The 19,836-nt window shown below is 39.5% G+C and overlaps 1 protein-coding gene across 4 annotated transcripts in view; it reads right to left on the bottom strand.

The window, feature by feature from the left end:
* sez6b (seizure related 6 homolog b) overlaps positions 1 to 19,836 on the bottom strand; it is a 422,519-nt gene that overhangs the window by 73,953 nt on the left and 328,730 nt on the right. For all 4 annotated transcript variants that reach the window (XM_088079418.1, XM_088079416.1, XM_088079417.1 and 1 more), the window contains exons 8-9: positions 16,464 to 16,658; positions 11,700 to 11,838 (exon numbers count right to left, since the gene is read on the bottom strand). In XM_088079418.1, the coding sequence (XP_087935544.1) occupies positions 11,700 to 11,838; positions 16,464 to 16,658 (334 nt within the window). The remainder of the gene's footprint in view (positions 1 to 11,699; positions 11,839 to 16,463; positions 16,659 to 19,836) is intronic.

The raw sequence follows: 19,836 nt of genomic DNA, 5'->3' as shown, positions 1-19,836 counted from the left end.
TCGCGAGATCCTGCGCAAAGCCTATGAGGCACCTGTCTTGTTGAAGAGGGACCTGCTTCCCCTGCTTGGCTGTTTGAATTTTGCCAGGCGCGTTTTTGCTCCTCTCTTTCCTGACTTTTGGACCTTGCCATGGCGGTGGCGAGCTTCCATGATGTGGTGACTCTGGATGCTGGTTGCAGGTCTGAGCTCTGATTCTGGTCCTTCCTGTGCGATACTTGGAATGGCATTTCTTTCTTTTATGATGATGCTGTCGGATTCTTTCTTGCTCTTAAGCTTTATACTGACGCAGCCCCTATTGTTGGTTTTGTTTGTTTTTTTCAAGAATCAGTGGTTTGCTGATGTATGTATGGCCAAAAGAACAGTTATCTCTGCCAACCAATGTCTCTTCTATTGCACTTATGGAGTTATACCCAATAGTTGTTTTTTGTGGGGAAAGCACTGGTCAAGGAAACAAATTCTGTTTTACTGTGACAATGAAACAATTGTTTTTATCATTAACAAAGGACGCTCTTCAATGCCATTTATTCCATTTTCCTCTGCCAATACTGTGACCTTCCTCCAGATCATTTCACAGCCCATTCCCTTCGCATAGAAGCTCGCCCTGTGTCAACACTCAAAGCTATGGGTCGATGGTAATCTTCAGCCTATGAACGCTACCTCAGGCCCGTGGCACAAGCTATTCTAGATGCTCAAAAAAGCTATGAGTGCTCTTCTGCTGGCTTCAATTGAATGTTAAGCATATACTTGATTAATTATAGCCTTATTTCTTTGATATGTTACTTAGTAGTGAGCCTGAATTTATCATGCTAGTTGTTCTCCACCCAATTTGCATTTTAGCTCCTCCTACTGGCTCTTCCAAGAAGCCTTGGAAGGCCAGGGAAGGTTTACCTAGTATGGTTGTTTTGGGGGTTTTGTTCTCTTTTTGCTGCTGCTCTCCCTGCCTCAGCCCTTTCTTGTATGCACAGGAAGGGCAGGAACGTGTGCTGTTCCTGTTTAATGCTTTCCATGTCAGCACGTGAAAGGGCAGGGGGACTCCAGAACAGAGTCATACCGCCAAATGCCAATAACTGCAATAAAGTTAAATTTAAAAGCTGCTAAGAAGTATTTTTCTCGACTAAGGGGTCCTGACTGAACATTTTTTTTATTATTTCAGGAACTTTTATGTGCAGTAAATATATAATCTATAACACAAAAGTGAACAATTTTTTAGAGCTCCCCCTGAACATCTCACGGGAGGCTTTCAGGCTTTCATCCGTGTTCTCCTTAGCTCCCCCGTGATTCAAACCTGCATACACACAGACTCACATTCACTGGATACGTTCGTCGGCCAGCAAGGTGAGGAACGTTTGCACCTCCTCGAGCAATCACGGCGCAATCTTTCTGGTTACCATTTTGTGAAAGAAAACAGTATACAAAACTGCAGCTGCTACAAATAGCTTAGCGCTGTTTAGGGTATTCCATGTGTGCCGCACATTGATGACGCAATGATGCAGTGACGATTCTTTGTGACCAATCAGTGGTCTGCAGTGTTTCACATCACCTTTTAGTACCTCCTAGTACCCAGCCAGCTTTATTTGGAACCGCAGGACAGCAGGTACCAAAAAGGTGGTACCAGGTACCAGGTACTTTTTCCTAATGGAAAACCAAAAAAGGCGAGTAGAGTAGAGTAGAGCTGGTATCATGTAGTGGAAACACGCCATTAGTTCCACTTTAGGAAAATCTTAATGCTTCAGCTTAGCAAGACATTTTGGACAATTCTATGCTTCCAACTTTGTGGGAGCAGTTTTGGAAAGGCCCTTTTCTGTTCCAGCATGACTTTGCCTCAGTGCACAAAGCAAGGTCCATAAAGGCATGGTTGGATGAGTTTGGTGTGGAAGAATTTGACTGGCCCCTCAGAGCCCTGACCTCAACCCCAACAGCTTTAGAATGAACCAGAACAGAGACTGCGAGCCAGGTCCTCTCATTCAACATCAGTGTCTGACCTCACAAATGCTCTTCAAAAAATAAAAAAAAAAATTCCCACAGACACACTCCAAAATCTTGTAGAAAGCCTTCCCAGAAGGGTAGAAGCTGTTATGGCTGCTAAGGGGGGATGCACTCCACATTTATGCCTATGGATTTAGAATGGGATGTCATAAAAGCTCCAGTTGATGTAATGTATAGGTGGCCCAATACTTTTGTCCATTAGTGTATGCTGTAGAGCTGTAAATTGATTAAAATATTTAGTTATTTAGTTAATGGCATGATTGTCCATAGTTAACTCGCAATTAAATGCACATTTTTTTTACCCATTCTAAATGTACCTTAAAGGATTATTTTTCCAGTTTTTTGTACTCTTATAAATATGGAAGTGGACAAATAAGCTTACATTATGCAAATGAACGTATATTATTATTGCAACAATCCAGAACAATGACAGTTACACTCCAGAATAACCTCAAATATACTGCATGCTCCAAAAATATGCTGAAAGAGAAATTTTAGCATATTTCTGTAAAGAAACTATGATGGGTCGTTGGAGGCAATGTGTAACGCAGGGCACATACTCAAACTGGATCTGTCTGGCATCTAGAATCATGTTGTGTGCACTATCAGAGGTCAGTGTGCTGACTTTATGTTCAGTCTCCTGATGTCTGGCTACCTGTATAAAGTGCAGGTCAGCTGCAAACTATGTGGAGTGGTCTGCCTGTGGCGAGGGGTATCAGCTGTGTGTTTGGCCAGTAAGTGGTATTTGAGAGTAGACATACTCTTGTGGTAACTCACTTCACATCAACAGTAAATGCAATAACTTGTCTTGTTGAGACATATATATATATATATATATATATATATATATATATATATATATATTATTCGATCTCGGGCCTGCTTTGGTTTGGTCTTGACTCAGTCTCTGCCTCTTTAAGTCTTTAGGTCTTGTCTCGGTCTTGGCAGACTCTGGTCTCAGTAAGTAGGTCTTGACTACAACACTAGCTGTTAGCACCGCAGACATATGGTGTGTTCACACAAAGTCTTGTCTTCCCATCTATCGCAAAGTTATAATTCTTTATATTGAACAGAAAACAAGTTCGACTTACTGCCGGTAATGTGGACCAAGCTCTGGCACCGGTCGTACAGGGAATGGACAGCCCGTATCAGGGGGTCTGACACCCCATACCCCCGGAGAAACCCCAAACAGGACTCCCCAAGGGACACGGTTGAATGCCTTCTCCAAGTCCACAAAGCACATGTGGACTGGTAGGGCAAACTCCCATGCACCCTCAAAGGACCTTGCCAAGGGTCCAGAGCTGGTCCACAGTTCCACGACCAGGACAAAAACCACATTGCTCCTCCTGGATCTGGGGTTTGACTATCTGGCAGACCCTCCTCTCCAGTACCCCTGAATAGACCTTACCAGGGAGGCTGAGGAGTGTGATCCCCCTATAGTTGGAACACACCCTCCGGTCCCCCTTCTTAAAAAGAGGGACCACCACCACCCTGTTCTGCCAGTCCAGAGGCACTGCCCTCAATGTCCACGCAATGCTGCAGAGATCTGACAACCATGACAGCTCCACAACACCCATGGCCTTAAGGTACTGCGGGCAGATCTCATCAACCCCTGGGGCCCTGCCACCGAGGAGCTTTTTGACCACCTCGGCAAACTCTGCTTTTTGCAGATGATGTGGTCCTGTTGGCTTCATTGAGCATTGAGCATTGAGTAATGCGGACTCTGCACCGATCTGTCATGGTGAAGAGGGAGCTGAGCCGAAAGGCAAAGTTCTCGATTTACCGGTGAATGTTCGTTCCTACCTCACCTATAGTCACAAGCTTTGAGTAGTGACTGAAAGAACAAGATCGTGGGTACCAGCGGCTGAAATAAGCTTTGTCCATAGGATGGCTGGGCTCTCCCTTAGAGATAGGGTGAAAAGCTTGGAGGAGCTCGGAGTAGAGCCACTGCTCCTCCGCGTTGAGTAGAGCCAGATGAGGTAGCTCATGCATCTAATTAGGATGCCTCCTGGACGCCTCCCTGGTGAGGTGCTCAGAGCACATCCCAGCGGTAGGAGGCCCCGGGGAAGACCCAGGACACGCCGGAGAGACTATGTCTCCCAGCTGGCCTGGGAATGGCTCAGGATCCCCCGGGAAGAGCTGGACGAAGTAGCCGAGGAGAGGGAAGTCTTGGCTTCCCTGCTTAGGCTGCTGCTCCCAGGACCCGACCCCGGATAAGCGGTAAACAATGGGTGGATGGATCTTGAACAGGAAATTCACATGACCTTGGGTGGTGATAGCCTATCAGCGTTGAGATCTTGTTGAGATTCAGAATGTTGCTGTCTGTGGACACCCCACTTTCAAACTGTACAGAGACTGAACAAATAAGGATTTGGAGGGCTTGGAGATTAGTTAGCAAAGCCACAAGTTTATATGGTAACTTTTGAAAATATACCTGTGATTTGTATAACCTTTTTTGTTGAACTGTTTCTTAGCAAAATGCTCTGAGTAATTTAAACAACCTGTTTACATCTGTGCCTCACTGCAAACCAAATAAGCCATTAGCTGCCTCCCCCACGTAGTTAGCTAGCACAACTGTTGGCACAGCACGGAGAATTTCTGCAAGCTGCAGAATGCTCAAAAATGCTCCATTGGTCGTAGCTGCATGAGTAATGCAAGGCAAAAGTTTTCATTGCGTTCAATGTAAAGATAGCATTATACCCTTATTTCCTGAAATTTTATTGGGGTATATGGTAATATAAGCAGTCCAGCTTTCATTTCTGCCAGTTTTTGATATTTGTAACATAACTGAATCTTCAGTTTTATCTTTCTGTATTTTCAGCTGTATATCTCTCCATTTTCAGCTATTTCTTAATTTTTAGCCATTATTTCAAACCGATTTCAGCTTTTAGCATCCACATGCATGTTCTGCAGGAATGCATTTTCTAGTTAATTAATTAAACACTGGTGAATGTTCAACTGAATTAAATTTCACCTTAACTCATTGAGTGCCATTGACGTATATATACGGCAAAGTGTGTTTTCGGCGGCTGGCACAAGGGGGTGCTCTCACGCTCCCTGTGTGTAGTTTTGGGGCTGCTGGGATTTGTAGTTGTTGTACAAAAGATGGTAGATCAAAGCATGAAGTGGTGTAGCTGGGATTAGAGAGCAGAGTGATCCGTACGGAGGTGATTCAAAACGACAGCAACGAAGCTGCACAAATTCAATATCGGCATAAAATGCCCCTCAAAAAACGAAGAGGGTCAAGTGGCCAGTTTTGCCAGCAGACGCTGGAAGAAACTCTCATGGATATTTATTTTACAATAAAATACCATTTGTAATACAATTTTCAAATGTCTGTTATGTCACTGAAGGCAAATTTAACATTTAAATCATTGTTTTGCTTGACAGACTCCCTTTTACAAAAAGGCATTTTTCTCAGCTTTCTAGAAAAAAAGTGGTCTTTTTGATGAAACTAGCCTCTATTCAACTTCAAATAAATCAAGAATGGAACAAGGTGCAAACAAACTGTTTTTTCCATGACGAAAAAGAGAGTTTCTTCTTTCATTTGAGCTATTCGGTATTTTCAGTCTGTGTACAAAATATTCTGTGGGTCTTGAAAGATGACTCAAAATGGCCAGAAAAGCTGGCACAAGCCACTTTCCATTATATAATAGGGCTGGCACTCAATTAGTTCAGAGGAGTTGGTGAATGAGACCCACTGACATTGAGGGTTTTGATTTCACTCTTTCTCATGCTACTCCACCAAATGACAATTGGTAGCAGTAGTGCCCCAAGAAAAACACCTGATATGGACATTAACAATGCCATTTTAAAATCAGCTTTGCAAATGTTTTATAAAAAAAATCATTTAAAATGTTTGTTAGGCCTCAGTCCTACACACATTGTGTTTTGGTGAGAAATGGTTGATAGAAAGACAACTTGGTATGTTTACAAGAAAAAGCAACAGGGCACTTTATCCCCTTAGGGTCCTTTCTGGTATTAGACACACTCTTATCACTCTGCACACAAAATGCACTTTTCAAAATAAAGCTTTAAAAAAAATCATAAATTTATATTATTTCTACTTTTATTGAAGCATTTTTTAACCAACATCAGTTCTAATCGTGAATATCAAATATTCATTAATTATCAAAATGTTAACCCTATAAATGCTGTTTTCATAATGCCACTATGTTTTTAGATGATATATATATATATATATATATATATATATATATATATACACTACATGCAAAGTAGATTATTCTTATTATTTTTGATTATCACTGCCTGGGATATGTTGATGATTTGCAGCAACACTGATTTCTATACATTATTATATTTTGTGAGGTGTCAAGTACTCACACTCATACCGCTCTGCACACAAAGATAGTATACATCATTTATATACATATACAATATTTCTACTTTCATGAAAATAATTTTTAAACCAACATTTGTTCTAATGATAAATATCCAAAAAAAAATTAATTTTCAGAATTTTAACCCTTTTAAATGCCAGGTTTTTCTAATGTTTTTAGATGAAAAAAAACCACACACACACACACACACACACACGCGCACACAAAAAAAAATATTTCAATATACTACATTTAAAATAGAATTTGTTTTTGATGATGGCAGCCTGGGATATGTCAATGATTAGCAGCAGAATTGTTTGTGATAGTGCACCTAGTGGAAATAGCATGTATTTTCTCATGCCAAATGTGAAAAAAAAACCAAAAAAACAGAATGACACCCAGAGATAATACGATGCATGTTTTTATGCTTTGATGAATGTGGGATCAAAAAATTGCAGTTTGAATAGGTTTCACTTCATTCCACTACATTTTTTGTACTTAACAGTATGAATGTAACTATTTTGTTTCCACTGTGTATTTTAGACTTTGTAGGAGCTGAGTTGTAAATTCCAACAATAAACAAAAATAGACAGTATTGCAAGAATCATGCCATATTCATGAACACAGCCAAAATGATGAAAAGCATGTGAAATGCACCAAACATTCCCTAAGAGTTAACTTAAAACAACAGCAGCAACAACAACTACAACAACAGCAACAAATCTTCCTCTAAGACTGCAAGTAGACCCCAATATGGCTACCAATCTGAAACATCACCAAACCTGTATGAAACCTGAGAGATAAAACGTGGGCCAAAATATCCACAGATCTGTCACTACTGCTCACAAAGTATTACTATGAGTGCATTTTAAAAACTGAATGCAACCCACATAAGTGCATTAATATATTTTTTGTGTAATCAGAGCTTCTTTCATCAGGTTATGACAGCTCAACAGAAAGAGGAAAAAAGATAGGGACATGCTGCATCTGTCTCAAGTGGAATTAGGTACTTGAGGTGGAGGAATCCCCTCAATCAAAAGGTGTCCTTCTCTTGTAACACTCAGAAAATGTGACTGCAATAGAATAGAGCAGCTTTTCATATTCAAAGTTGTCCATCATCTTCACTATTCACACACTATTCACAAGATCTGTCATTCTGTCGTTCTGTCTCACCACTGTGTGACAGGTGTCAAGTGTCAGAGGGCACTTTATCGCACTCTCTGGCTCTGCCCCTCACTTACTGGATTCTGGCCCAAAATGTTTAACTGCTACTCAAAGGCCAACAAAGAAGCATCTAACTGGAGACTGGACTTGCCATCTTTTCACAATCCACTGTGTGCTTTATACAGCCTGCAACGGGCCTTTACATTGGCGCCAACAGACCTATTTTGAAGGAACTGAGAAATTCCTCCCCTCCTTCCCTTCAGAAATGAGCGGCTGACATGTTTCAGTCATACAGATGGAAAAGCACAAACTCTTGAGAACCAACTTAATCAAAACATTTTCTTCGCTATCTGGGATCCATTTCTTGCTTGTGGTCAAGGGCAGTGATGGAATGTAACGAAGTACATTCACTCAATTACTGTACTGTTTGTCTGTTTGTTCTTTTCATGTCACTTAATACTTCTACACCACTGCACTCAAGTGGGAAATATTGCAATTTTTACTCCTCTACATTTATCTGAAATCTTTACACTAGTAAAAAATGTCCGTACAATTAATTGCGAAGTGCTGTAAAATCATGACATCATAAAACTGTAACTAGGAAAGCAATGCAATATTGGTCAATTTACAGCAATGTTCTGTAAAGCACTGTCAAGTAAGAATATGTTGGAAAAAATGAAAATCAAAAGTGAAAAAAATATCTTTGTAGAATTTATAGATGTACTGTACTGTAGTTCAAACACAAGGAAACTATAGTCCAAAAAATGTATTCAGAATTTAAAATCTGTTAAAATGACTACATGACAGTGTTAAAATGAGGGTTTTTGTCAAGTAGATTTTTTTTTTTTTTTTTTTTTTTTACCGAAAGAAGCCATATTACATTTTACAAATTTATATGTTATGCTTTACAGATAAATATGTAGCCTACAAATAGATTTTACATTGGAAACATGTGAGCGTTACATTTGAATGTTTCTTAAAACTTGAACTTTTTTTTCTCTAAAAAATAAATGAAAAATGTTTTTGGCATTAATATAAGGACGCTTACAAAGACAATTATTTTACCTGCCTACAACAGTTATTTGAAATTCCATTAAAAATAATTATAATTTTCTGATTTGTAGATTTTCATTTAATAATTTAAATTAAGGGTTTTTACACATAAGGTGATGGAATTTCATAAGTTTTATTGTTGTCTTCCAAATGAATAGTGTAAATTTTACAGTTAAAAAATGTTGGAGTTACAACACTTTTACAGTTGAGTTACAAACATTTCAAATTGTAGAACTTATGGGTTTTTCTGTAAAGTTGTTTACATCTTCACTGCACTTGTTACAGAATTATTCTGGCAACCACAGCTGGTTACAGTGTAGTAACTTAACAATCAAAATTTTTGCTTGAAAAGCATAAGAAAGGTTCACAAAACATAATGTTTTGTTATAAGTAACTGCCCAGATTTTTCTGGCACTTTTATTTCTTACATACATGTTCCTCATCATACTTACTTATACCTACTTTTACACATGTACCATTTTAAATGCAGGGCTCCGATTTGTTACACAGTAATTTTAACAGTGTGGTATTAGTGCTGTTACTTAAGTAAACAATTTAAATTCTTCCTCCATCACTGGTCAGTGGAGGATGAGTTACTCACCCAACTAATTCCTCATGGCCTTGTTTAAGATCTATGACAAATCAGTTTTAATAAGCACTATACAACTGGTAGCCTTTTATTATTTATATTATTTACATTTATATATATATTTTTTAATATATTTTCTGCACATCTGAGTTTACCAGTTACTTGACTGTTGCTGGTTTGTATTAAGTTTCTCAAGAAAAGGATAAAATAAAATAAATGAAAAATAAAGACAATGTGATTTGCAATTAAGGCGTAATAGGAAAAGAGTTGCTCTTAGAGATGCAATTCTACGAAAATTCTTAGAATAAGAATATTTTCTAAGAATTTCCTCTTCAAGGTAAGAATAGATTCTATTAAAGATAAAACTTATTAACAAAGCACCTTAGCCTTTAAGAGAGCTCTTAAGGTGAAAAACTGTTCGGAATAGGAAGGAAGACTTTTAAGAGGCCTAAGAGTTTCTTAAGAAGAGAAAATGGCAAAAGAAAAAGAGGTAGGTGAAACTTCTCCAAATGCTGGATGACAGTGAGAAAATTACATGCTACAGATAAGATTGTTCAGGAAGAATGTTTGTGGTTGATCTGAAGATGCTTCATATCTCCCACCCAACACAATTATGCTATGACACCAAAAAATAAAGTGATGACAATACAGAGATACTTGGCAAGTGGGAAAATAAACAGTGAACAGTGTGATCACACAAACAGCACTTGTTCAGTCTCATATTGTGACACGGTTCAATTCGTTTCCACTGGGTGTCCACACCTTGCAGGCTCACAAAAGTCCGTGACAACGAATCACATCTGACAAAGGAATGCATTACACTGAGCAACAGGGTCAACCACACCTCCTCACTAAGATAAAAGTTTCTGTCCCTTCCTTGCTCAATTTTCCTCAATCACTTCGAAGCTAGGACTCCTTGCTAGAAGTTTTTATGTGCCCCCCACAACCACAGGCTGTCATTTGTCACCGTTGATTGGTTGCTAAGCTTTGGAGGGCAGCTCTTATCTATTATGATTTTGTCAGAGGGCAGTCATGTCAAATGGTACGTTTCTGGCAGATATATCTATTCTAACACAAACAATTACTTTTTAACCCTTTGAAACCTGGATGGACATGCATTCAGACACCTTCCACAAGCATTTAAACTTTTGAAGCCTGAACAAAAAGGTTTAATTTTCTTTAAAAACATGGCAAAAGGCAATGAGCAAATTGCACAGAATTAGTTAAAGTTGAAACGAAAACAGCCAAATAATTATTTTTTTTTTTAAAGGACTGAGAGGGGGAAATATTAAATGGACTGTACTTATATAGCACTTTTCTAGTCTAATTGAGCTCAAAGCGATTTCACACTACATTGTCACATTCACCCATTCACACACACATGCACACACTGGTGACCGAGGCTACCGTATAAAGTACCACCTGCAGTCTACACAGTAGTCATTCACACGCACTCACACTCCGCTCGGCATTGGGAGCAATTTGAGGTTCAGTATCTTGCCCAAGGATACTTTGACATGTTGCCTGGAAGAGCCGACCTGCTCAACTTCTGAGCCACAGAGCCCCCCAAGTGAAAAATGTCCAGAAACTATATCTATGATTAATCAAATTATACATTCAAAACATGTTTTTGCATTTGTTTTTTAGCAGTTGTTTGGGTTATTTCCTTGTTTTTGTTTTTTACTTTCCTTTTTTTGCTCATTTTCATGCAATGTTCTTGTGGCTTTTTGCTCATTTGTTGCTAATTTCTAGGTAGAGGGATGGCAACCTGTTGTCTCGTCTTTGAGTTTGGTTCTATTTTCATACATGTTAGTAGGTGGCTGTATTCTCTTAATGTTTTCATGGGACACCTTCACTTCGACAGAGATCACCTGCTCTGCCAATTGAACAGCAGCAATTACTTATGTTGACAGACTTCCTTTGAAAAACCAGAGGAAGCCATTAATCAATGCTTCTTAAAGTACAACACAAGCACAGGTGCTGCTCAGAGAGAGACACAGAGAGAGAGAACACACTGAGCTCAGATGCAACCTCCTTAATTTGCTTACAAATGGCAAATGATTTTCTACGGCTGAGTGACTTATCGGGGTCTGACACGTCAGAGTGTGTTGTTCTGTGTCTTTACCTTGGCACTGCAATCACAGGACACACACAGTTCCATGTTACACTTGCACACTCTACTCCACACAGTGGGGTTGGGGGTGCCAAACAAACCCTCCCTGATATAATTAGTTTTCTCCGCTGCACCTAATTAACCTTTGTCTGTGTGGCACTTACACATCTCATTCACAAGCTGAGTGCTCTTTCATGAGCAGCGTGTTGTGTTTTTAATGCGTTTTACCCGTCATGGAAAGGTACCTCTTTGTAATCTTCAAACGGTTTGTATGGTGCCATTTGAAGCTGCAGACTGGTGTATGTTCGAGCGCAGGACATGAAGTGGGTTTTATGATGATTAGATTCAAAGAGGCCAAGGAAAGGGTTTGTGGTAATGTGGTTTCATACATATCAAAGGACACAGGCTGAGGAGGCCAATCAAACTGCATATATGGAGGGTGGAAACTTACACCTGGATGTCCACCATGATCCTCTTGTCCTCCTCTACGTGGATTCCCCAGATGCAGTCCTGACCTTTGTCGTAGGCTTCAGGCCAGTTAGGAGACAGCACCACTCCAGCTGAGTCTGTGATCTCGCCACTACACACCGCTGCAACACACGCACATATAACCATACATATTAAGATAGGCAACACTGACGGTACAGCTCACTATATCAGCACACATGGAGTGAGAGGGGTGGTTGTCAAACAATTCTTAAATTTCATACCAAAACCACACCCTAAACCCTCATTGCACTAGTCTAGTGGGACCTCATGTAATTTAGAAATTAGTTCCCCCCCGCCCTTGCCACGTCTGTAGTAGTACAATAGTTTTATTTGAGAATAGATAGATAGATAGATAGATAGATATACTTTATTGATCTCAAAACTGAGAAATTGGGGTGTAGCAGCACCATACAGAAAGAACAAAGGGAATAAAGAGCAAACAATATAAATAGAATATAAAAGGAATACGCTTAAAAAACTAAAAACTAAGAGACTATACATATATACAAGTGTGTTAAATAGACCGCAGGTGCAAGAGTCAGCAATGTAGAGTGACATGGAGCTAACGACCACAGTTTACAGAGCAGACAGAGGTGAGTTATTGTACAGATGAATGGCTTGTGGCAGGAAAGATTTCCTGTATCTGTCCTTTTGACAGCGAAGCTGAATCAGTCTGTTGGAGAAGGTGCTCCGCTGTCGGTCCAGTGTGCGGTGGAGGGGGTGCTCAGCATTGTTCATGATGGCGAGCAGTTTTTTAAGTGTCCTCCTCTCCACCACAGTCTCCACAGTCTCCAGCCTGAAACCCACCACAGAGCCAGCTTTCTTAATGATTTTAAGTCTGTTGGTGTCACTGGCTCTGATGCTGCTACCCCAATAAACAGCAGCAAAGAAGACGGCACTGGAGACAACAGACTGGTAGAAGATCTCCAACATCTTGCTGCACACGTTGAAGGATGGTAGCTTCCTCAGGAAGTAGAGTCTGCTCATCCCCTTCATGTACACGGCGTCAGTATTAGATTTCCAGTCCAGAGAATGTTGCACAACAGAACTAAAATGTAAATTGATAAATTCCTTTCGACCTCTTCATAGGCAAGGGTGCTTTTTGATGGACCTAAGGGATGATGATGATGATAATGTGATATTGCTTTGATGGTGAGCTCTGAATATGCTCTGAATACGAACAGAATCTACTGTCTTATGTGCCTCTCTAGTCCATAACTTTATTTATTTATTGTTTAAATCTAGCTAATCCAATTTATGTTGACATTGTAATAACTGGAAGGACCCATCATGTGTTTAGGCAGAAGGATAATATTTACCAGTGAATAAGGGTGTAGCTCCTCTTAAGTCTGACAAAAAGAATAATGAAGGAAATAGTTAAGTAATGATTCAGTACCCATTAACTACAGAGTATAATGCTACACTTTACTTTAGGGGACCCAAAAAGGGTTACCAATGGTCAAGTAATAATTAAGTAGTGATTCAGTGCTCATTAACTACTCAGTATGAAGTAATGATTAACTACTCAAGTAATGATTAACTACTCAACTACAAAGTATGATGCTTCCCTTTACTTCAGGGGACACAAAATGGGTAACTAAGTAAAAATCAAGTAATCATTCAGTTCTCGTTAACTACTCAGTATAATGCTACACTTTACTTTAGGGAGCCTAAAAAGGGCTAAGGTAATAATTGAGCAATGATTCAGTACTCATTAACTACTCATTATGGCACAACACTTTACTTTAGGAGACACAAAAAGGGTAACCAATGGTCAAGTAATAATTAAGTAGTGATTCAGTGCTCATTAACTACTCAGTATGATGCTTCACTTTACTTCAGGGGATACAAAAGGGTACATAATGGTCAAGATATTAATTAAGTAATGATACAGAACTCATTGAGTACTGTATGATGCGACACTTTACTTCAGGGGACACAAAATTGGTAGCTAATGGTCAGGTAATAATTAAGTAATAATTCAGTACTCATTGACTACTCATGTAATGCAGTCCTACACAAAAAACGATAACTAACGGTCAGATAATAAAGTAATGTTTCAGTACTCAGTAACCACGTAGACATAGAGCTAAAAGGGGAATGTTCAAGTAGTTATGATTGAGTTGTTACACATCGTTAGTTGTTATACAGTTTTGTTCTTTACCTTTTAGTTTTTTTTTTTGTGGAATGAGGTTTGTCAAACTTTAACAACAGAGCAAACATCTGGGGAAATGCTGAAGTGGACTTAGAAGGACTTAATGCTGGCTGTGGTTCTGGATCTTCTTGGGAATCCGAATGCCTTTCTCTGCCATGCTGTTCCATGCACCTGGCTGGTGCTGAGGGGCTCAGGTGTAGCTTCTGCTCCCAGGCCACTGGGATCCCGAATAGGATCTCTGCCCCCTCCAACCATGCATATATTGTTGCTAATTTGTTCATTAGCACTCTGTTACTTATTGAGCTTATTTGTTGCACAATATGTAGGAGCTGGCAGCATTACATTTCACTACGATTACATTTGGTCAATAAAGATTGATTGATTAGTTATTAGGTTGTTCCTCATTTGTTCCCTCACTCATTTTACTAATCAACTTATTTTAGGAGTTACCAAAGAACTGATCATTAACTAATAGTTAGCTCCTCATTCATCCCTTATTAGTTACATCACTAATTTCTAAATTAACCATTAACTAATGATTAGCCCCTGTCTGGTATCTAAATGGAAGTTACTCGAGAACTGACCATTAGTTCCTCATTGGTTCCTCATCAGTTGTCAGTTAACAAATTATTAACTGATGATTAGTTACTGTATGACATTTGATTGGGAGTTACTCGAGAACTGACCATTGACTAATGATTAATTTTCTTATTCATTACTCATTAGTTCCTCAGTAACTACTAATTTTTCGTATACCTTATTATGGTTAGTTCCTCATTCCTTCCTCATTAGTTCCTACTCATTTTTTGTGTACCTTATTGTAAAATGTTACCGATATGCAGTTTATGATATAGACCAAATTACAATTATAACTGTTTATTTACAATAACTTCAGGGTAGAAAATTGCTGCGTCAAATATAATCAAACTGTGCTGAGCTGTGCTAACCCTAACCCTAACCCTAACCCTAACCCTACCTTCACTGATTAGTTTTAAGCCACCTAAAAAAAAATCAATATCAGTAAAGTGTTTGCTATATTTAGAATATTTTCACTAACAGCCCTTACTGACGGAGATTTGAAACCGTTACATCACAGACAACAGACTCCATTAAGAAAAACTCCACTCCATTTTAGGCCACTGAATGGCAGAGCTGCTGCTGTACCACTGCCTCCATCAGCTGTTGTGGAAGGTAAAGACAATATTGAAATATTGCGTACACTTAAACTGATACTGGGTTTTTTGGGTGGCTACAATATGTTTTGCTTCGGCCCCATCCACAGCAAGACATTGCTTAGCTTGCATTCTGGTATTGTGGGACTGTGCTGTATTTATCAGGAGGGAGGTGGCTTGGGGGGGGGGTACTTCTATTCAAAATAACATAAAATACTAATTTTTTTTAAGTTGTATGTCCATCATCACTCTCACAAGTATGCTTTCAGAACCAACAGATCCACAGAGGATGCCATATCTACTGCTCTTCAAACAGTCTTCGATCACCTGGAGAATAAGAACAGCTGCATCAGGATGCTGTTTGTTGACTTCAGCTCAGCATACAACCCAATCTTTCCCATGAAGCTGATTGGAAAACTTCACACTCTGGGCTTCAGTACAACACTCTGTAACTGGATACTGGACTTCCTCACATGAAGACTCCAGGGAGTTTGAATTGGCAGTCACTCCTCCTCTACATTTTAATGCTCAACACTGAAGCCCCCCAGGGCTTTATGCTCAGCCCCCTTCTGTCCACACTGTACATCCATGACTGCACTCCCAGACATCAGGAGAACTCTATTGTGAAGTATGTGGACAACACCAGCATCATCAGCTGAGAGTTCATACTTGCAGAGTGGTGCACAGAGAACAACCTTCTGCTCAAGGTCAGTAAAACCAAGGAGCTGATTGTTAATTTCAGAAATAAGGAGGCAAAGAGACACACCCCTGTCTACATCAGTGGAGCTGAGGTGGAGCAGGTGAACAGCTATAGGTTCCTGTAGGAATTGCTATCATAGAGAAGCTATCTTGGTCATCACACATCACCACCCAAGTAAAAAAAAAGCATAGAAAAGGCTCTACTTCCTACAGAAACTTAGGAAGGCTAAATTCCAGGGCAAGATCCTGGTTAACTTCTACAAAGGAGCAATAGAAAGCACACTGACTAGAAACATCACGAACTGGCATGGTTCGTGTACGGCCGATGACAGGAAGGCTCTGCAGCGGGTCATTAAAACTGCCCAGAACATCACTGGCTCCCATCTGCAGAGCATCACTGACCTCAGTGAAGTGAGGTGTGTGCACAGAGCCCAAAGGACACTGAAAGACAGCAGTCACCCCAGCCACAGTCTGTTCACCCTGCTGCCATCTGGAAAAAAATACAGAAGTATCCACTGCCAAACCACCAGACTACAGAGTAGCTTCTTTCCCCAGACTGTGAGACTCCTTAACTCCTCAGTTTCTTCTTAAGCTATGTTTAAGAAAAATGACACTAAATAAACTTGTTCCTTGTATATATAAAATATTAATGATTAAAAACAGTAAGTATGAAATGTATATGTGTCGCAGACATACAGACCTCTGCAGGCAGGCTCGGTCTCGTTCCACTGGGGATTGTTGGGGTCCATGCATTCAATGGTGACAGATCCCTGTTCCAGAGTATAGCCGGGGTCACAGGCAAACTCCACCACAGCTCCCACTGCCCAAGTGTTGTCGCTGCTGGTCAGGTTACCGTACTTCACAAAGGGTTTGTAGCAGTGGCCCGCTGCAAAAGCTGTGATACAAAGACAGTTATCAGTGGCTGAGCTTATGCCAAAATGCAAGTGAGAATCTATGCTGACCAGATGAGTCAGCCTCATCATAAATGATACAGCTAAGAGAACACATGACTTCTGTACACAAATTTGTTGTCATTTAGACGCTAACAGTCTAAAAAATACAATTTAATTTTATTGACCAATTGTAAGTGACGTGTACCTCATCAACAGCAATCGATATTAACCAGTGTTTCCAGTGAATTTCTAGATCTGTACCCGACTCCGAATTAAGCCAAACAAATCCAATTTTTTTGTTCAATACTGTTATTCACCAATTTCATTTTGTTTTTCATGCAGGGTTTTGAATTAAAACAAAACCATCTTTTTGTCTTGTCAAGGCAGCTTGCATCATCTTACATTTGTCTAAATAACAGATTTATTTCAAGGCCTCTGCTTTTCTGTGAGGTACATTACGGCTGCTTTCACGCCTATAGTTGGGATATTTGGTCAGGTCAGTTTTAAGAAGCAAAAAAGCAGAGCAACTGACTTCTGCTTCACTAGTTGAAAGGCAGTCTAAAAGAATTAATCTTTCCAAAAGTTATTAAAATGGATGGCTTAAACTAGATAGTGAAAAGAGTCATTTCGTGGGTTTTATGAAGCCCACAAAAAAATGATCCGCTAACTTTTTTTTGACGTCTCTTTCCCAATGTAAGTCAAGGGAAGTCATTCTGGGCCCATGACATCACATGAACAATGTGTGAAAGGTGTGAAACCACCCTATGAAAAAAGATGCAAAGTAACACGTCAGGCTGTTACAGGAAAAAAAAAATCCACAACTCGTACAAAGACCTGCTATGACAGAATTGTACTCACACCTTTTAAATAGCCTGAATTAGATATTTTTATTGTGTTTAACACACAGAATTTGTAGAAAACCAGATTCAAACAACATATATTTCCCTTTAAAAAAGATGAATCAACATATATCACATGTGCTTTGTTGAAGGAACATGATGCTGCATGATGTCCATGGCACAGTGGTATATTTTAGAGTTGGCATAGCACCAAATACAATAATTCATATAACCTTTAAAATAAATTCATGAATTCCAGAAACTTATTAAAATTAAATTATTCTGAATGCACACATTCTTTTGAAAAAGAAAAGAAAACCACAGAAAGAGAAAAACTGGTGTGGCAGTGCTGAATAAATGCTGTGAATGAGGCTGGCTGTTCACCAGGGTGGGAATGGTTTGTCAGGATAAAGAGGAACCATCAAATCAGTTAGAGACTAGCTGAGCAGCACTTTGTTGCGTTAATGGCCATAATTAGGTCCATTGCTCCCTTTCGACTTAATCCTATTTGCAGCAGTGAAGCAGAGGTCTAAGCAGATCACACTGACTGAATTCCCAAGTGGTCCTCGTGGACCAGAGAAGAGCCGCTGATCTGTTGCTGAGTACTGAGACAAATGTGAGGGCAAAAGATAAGAGAAGCTAAGTGATATCTCACCCAAGCTATTAGATGAAACTTACTATAAAATAAATCATATAGATTGCAATGATCAAGGTTACACTGGTGGAAGATGGAAGTACAGTTACTCTGTACCAGAAAGACTGTCCTTGATTCTTTTCTTCCCAAGCACCAGAGAAGCAAAAGGTAAAGAGCAGCTATAAGATTTACTGGTGGAATCTACAAAGAGCATCCATTAAATGGCTGTAAAAAACTAATGATGTAAAAGATAAAGTATATAAGGAGAGGCACTTCTCACACAGTTATGGGTGCATTTAAATCCCCCCAATAATGTGTTTATTGCAAAAGCTTTAATTAAGGCACCAATGAAAGTAAAAAATGTCTTTTGATGAGTGAGCATTTTAAAAAAGGACTTTTGTTCTGACAAAAAATGTTTTTTCTCTCTCTCTCACTCTCTCTCCCAAAACCATCAAAGTCCATTAAGCAGATAAAAAGGTTTACAGAGAGCTTTTGTTTCATGGCATAAATCTCAAGGCGGGTTTCCATTAACCATAAAATTGTGCAAATTAAAATTACAATTACAATTTCAAAAGTTTTTATGCTCACATTAAGTGGTATTTCAGGTGATTCAAAAAAGTCCTATTTCGCAAAACTGTAATGGGAACACTTTTTTGGCTTTTATAGGTCAAATGACGTACAACAAAGAATCAAAGAGTTGCTACAAGAGGTGTTATTGCATCGCATCCACACCTGAATCCACAATTCCTCTGTGAAATCATGGATTCTCACTTCCCAGAAATCCCCCATATGCGGTCGCTTCCATGTATAAAGGGCTTGCCTTTCCATTATCGCTTGCATAACACACCTACATGGCCTTCGACTGGAAATAATGACGGCTAGTGCGGTGGCTGCAATAAAAATGAAGCTGCTAATGTTTTGAACATCCATCGCCATGCTTCTTCAATTGTTATCAATTGTCTTCACAGAAATATTGCTTAAGTTTTGTGCAAATCTGTAATGGAAACCCACCTACATTCTTTCAGTGATGATGGCTCCTGCTTTCCTTTCACCTTTTACCAGTTTTCCTCTCCTTTGTCAAAATTTGAAATTTTAGACAGGCTTGTGGCACTGTATGGGTTTAGAGAAGGCAATGTCAATGGGCTGGTGTGTTGGTCAGTGTTTTGAGTTATTTGAAGGCACGTCATCACTGTCTTTCTTTTCCAAATTATGACCTACATAACTGTATTTGCATAAACCTAAGTTAAGTATCTTAATTAACTTGCATTAGGTATGTAACTTTACGCTAAAGGGATCGTACACCCAGAAATGAAAATTTGGTCATTACCTACTCATTCTTATGCTGATGGAAAGTCAGGAAACCAGTCTAGCATTAGTCATAGGGAAAAGACGTTGCACTCATCTCCAAAACAACTAAAGCAAATGGGGACCAGGATTCAAAGGCTAAAATAATATATAATGAAACCAGGAAATGTCTATTTTGTTATGAAACATCTTCTGATGCTAAGCTAGGGCACATCATCAATGATGTTTCCTGAGGTCATCGGGTGTTTCGGGTCGAGCATCAGCCACCCTCGCCCAGGTGACCCAGCTGAGGTTGATCAAGCCTCAACTTATGCCTCAGCAGCACTCTGCTACAGATCAGCTCTTTTGATCCAGAGCCACCTGGAGGCTTTCTCAGCAGCTTCTGTGTTGTTAAAGATGGCT

This window comes from Plectropomus leopardus, chromosome 6, assembly GCF_026936395.1.
Source record: "Plectropomus leopardus strain MGB_pleo_1.0 chromosome 6, ASM2693639v1, whole genome shotgun sequence".
NCBI lineage: Eukaryota > Metazoa > Chordata > Actinopteri > Perciformes > Serranidae > Plectropomus > Plectropomus leopardus.
This window is presented reverse-complemented; position numbering and strand designations above follow the sequence as displayed.